The 3,125-nt window shown below is 56.3% G+C and overlaps 1 protein-coding gene across 1 annotated transcript in view; it reads right to left on the bottom strand.

Annotated features, from left to right (window-relative positions):
- Positions 1-947: 947 nt before the first annotated feature.
- The window catches only part of VDAG_02126 (UDP-glucose 6-dehydrogenase), a gene marked incomplete at both ends in the record, with an annotated part of 2,928 nt that continues 750 nt past the window's right edge, over positions 948-3,125 (bottom strand). The window contains 3 exons of the mRNA XM_009658155.1: positions 948-2,168; positions 2,231-2,679; positions 2,908-3,017. Coding sequence (XP_009656450.1) covers positions 948-2,168; positions 2,231-2,679; positions 2,908-3,017 — 1,780 coding nt within the window. The remainder of the gene's footprint in view (positions 2,169-2,230; positions 2,680-2,907; positions 3,018-3,125) is intronic.

Genomic DNA, 3,125 nt, shown 5'->3' with positions numbered 1-3,125 from the left:
ATAGATAGACATAAACCAAGGTATATCTAAAGAAAAATAGATAGATATAGATAGAGAGGCATGAAGCAATACATACATAGATATAGCAGGGGATCATCAGATTTACACAAGGATGTTTATCCGGATATCCGAAGACACAAATACCCAACGAGAGAGAACCAGATGTCATGCCAGCCTTCGCTATCATCGGGAAGAGCAATCAGACGATGTCACCATGGCCTTCCTCCCTCTCTCCCTCTCTACCTCTTGTTCTCCAGCTTGATGTCTGGCTCTGTTCTTCGGATGGCGCGGGCCAGACGTCACGTGATGGGTCCGACTTTTGCTCACTGCTCTCTCATCGAGCTCTCTGAGTTTGTTCAGCTACTACCAGTTGGACAGAGGCTGTCAGTCGCAGGGTCTCAAGACATCTCGTTGTTGCCGAACAAATTGACGTGGCCACAAGTACCAGTCAACACGGATCACACTTGAGGTCGCCACATCAAACGCTACATGGTCTCAAGCGATTAAATTCTCCAGGGCCCTGAAAGATCTGCTGCAGCATCTCGCCGCACAAGTAGATCATGTCGGCCTCCTCTATCAAACTACAAGAAAAGAAGAACAGGGCGACAAGCTGGGCGGACAAGACCCCATGCATGCGAACGAATGTGTCAAGTGCACGAAGATTGCTCCCTTTCCCTTCCCTTGCCATCGCCGTGAAACGCCCGCATATAACACACAGCAAAGACAGACGTGCCAGGCCAAGACAGCCTTTCCAGAAAACAGTTGCCTCCTTGCCTTTCCTCTCCTGCTCTGTATTCTGTAGCATCCAACGGCACGTCTATTTCCTTCCATACGGTGTCCAGTCCCGTCCCTCTTGTGACCGGCCATGCAGATGCAAACACTTGGGTAATATTTCGCTCATTTGGTGTTCTTGTACGCGTTTCCTTCTCGTTTCTCCTGCTCATTCTTTACATACCAACACCCTTGCCGATGCCCTGGACCCTGAAGCCAAGCTTCTCGAGCTCTGGCGCAGAGACAATGTTACGGCCGTCAAGGACGAGCTTGGGAAGCTTCATGTGGCGGGACACCTCTTCCCAGTCGACAGCATCACCCTCATCCTCAGCAGCAGCAGTCTGACCGCAACCTTTGCAGTCGGCAGCGCAGTCCTCAGGGACGAGACGCTTGAGCGGGTCAACTGCGGTGCCGTTGTTCCCGCGGGTGACAAACTTCTCGAGATCGATAATGTCCATCTCCGTAGGCTTAGGGCCGAGGAAACCGGCGTTGGCGATGGCCATCTGCTGCTCCTTGCTTCCGTTCCAGAGGCTCGTGCGACGGGCGGTGGCCTGGGCCTGAGCGGGATAGCGGAAGTGGTACCAAGGGGTCAGAATGCAGATGGCGGAGGAGCCCTCCGTGGTGTCGCGCCAGTTGTTGCGGACCTTGATCTGGGAAAGCGTGCGCTCGTCCTTGATGTGCTCGCGGACTTCTTCCATAATCTCGGCAGCCGAGCAGCCGGGGTCGAAGATGGCAATCTCCTTCGGCCTCTCATTGGAGATCTCGCGGATGATGTGGACAGCAATGGAGTTACGGGTATCATTGGTGCCTTCCTTGAAGGCGAAGCCGAGAATGGCGACCTTCTTTCCCTTCAGGTTGCCGTTGAGAGCACGGTGGACCTTCTGGGTGAAGCGATCGCGCTGGTACTTGTTGATGTCGAGGACACCCATCCAGTAGTCGGCAACGGTGTCAAGGTGAAGTGTGCGGGCCATGTAGCTTAGGTTGAGAATATCCTTCTCGAAGCAGGAGCCACCAAAGCCAACACCGGCGTGAAGGAACTTCTTGCCGAGACGAGTGTCAGCACCAATGCCCTTGCTGATCTCAGACACGTCAGCACCAAGCTCCTCGCAAAGCGCGGAGATGGAGTTGATGGAGGAAATGCGCTGAGCCAGCATGGCATTGGCCACGAGCTTGGTCAGCTCACTAGACCACGTGTTCACAAGGAGAACCTTGGCCTCGGGGACCCAAGCGGTGTAGATGCTCTTCAAGGCTGCAGCGGCGCGCAGACCGGCGGGCGTCGTGTTGCTACCGATCAGGATACGGTCGGGATGCATTAGGTCACGCACAGCGGTACCCTCGGCGAGGAACTCAGGGTTAGAAACGATCTCGTACTGGCATTCTGGCCTGTGCTGGTGCATCTGCGAGGTGACAGCTGGGTTAGCTTGATGCTGGGCAAATCGCCCGGGTGGGAGAGTCCTACAATCTGGTGGATCATGCGGGCAGTGCCCGTAGGAACCGTGCTCTTCTCAACAATGACGGCACCGTCCTTGGCGTACTTTGCGACAGTTTCGGAGGCACCCTCAACAGCGCTGAGATCGGCAGTGTAGCCAGCACCAATACCGTAGGTCTTGGTCGGGGTGTTGACGCAGATCAGGACAATCTCAGCGGTGGAGATGCCGTGCTGGACGTCGGTGGAGAAGAAGAGGTTGGGCTGACGAGCAGGCAGCTCGACAGTCTTGTCGAGCCCTGGCAGGATAGCCGAGGTCTTCTGAGTGCCATCACGGGCGATCCTCACAATCTTAGGGAGGCCAGCCTCGTGGATGGGAAGGTGGGGGGAGTTCCAGGCGGCAACACGGTCAGCGTTGAGGTCGACGACATTGACGATGATGTCGGGGTTGTGATAGGCAACGAGAGCGGCAGTGGGACCACCTAGGGGTAGCGAATTGAGTCAGCGTGACAGTTCGGACAAGGTCCTGGTAGGATTTTGCGGCCGCTGCGGTTCCCGAAGCCACGGGTCCGCGAGGTAAATTGGTGGGGTCGCCAGCAAAGCAGACCAGAGCGAGGGGGCTGCAGGCAGAGAGTTTTCTCGCGTTCGTTCCCGCGAGACAAGGATCAAAGAAGGCCCGCCGAGGAGGGGAAAAAGGGAACAGCACGTACCGACGAAGCCAGCGCCGACGAAGCAGACGCTCTTGACCTTGATGGGGGCTTGCTCGGCCATCTCGTTCTCGTGGGCAGTAGCCTGGTTCTTGGAGTCTTGTTCAGGACTCCTGGAGCGGGACGCAGGAGCGGTGGTTTTGGGAGTCTCGGCAACGGAATCGACTTCGGAGTGAGCTACGGACTGTGCGGCAATGGGGGACGTTGTGTCGATTGGGTTC

This window comes from Verticillium dahliae, genomic scaffold, assembly GCF_000150675.1.
Source record: "Verticillium dahliae VdLs.17 supercont1.3 genomic scaffold, whole genome shotgun sequence".
Taxonomy (NCBI): Eukaryota; Fungi; Ascomycota; class Sordariomycetes; order Glomerellales; family Plectosphaerellaceae; genus Verticillium; species Verticillium dahliae.
The sequence above is the reverse complement of the archived record's forward strand: the minus strand, read 5'-3'. Positions and strand labels throughout refer to the sequence as shown.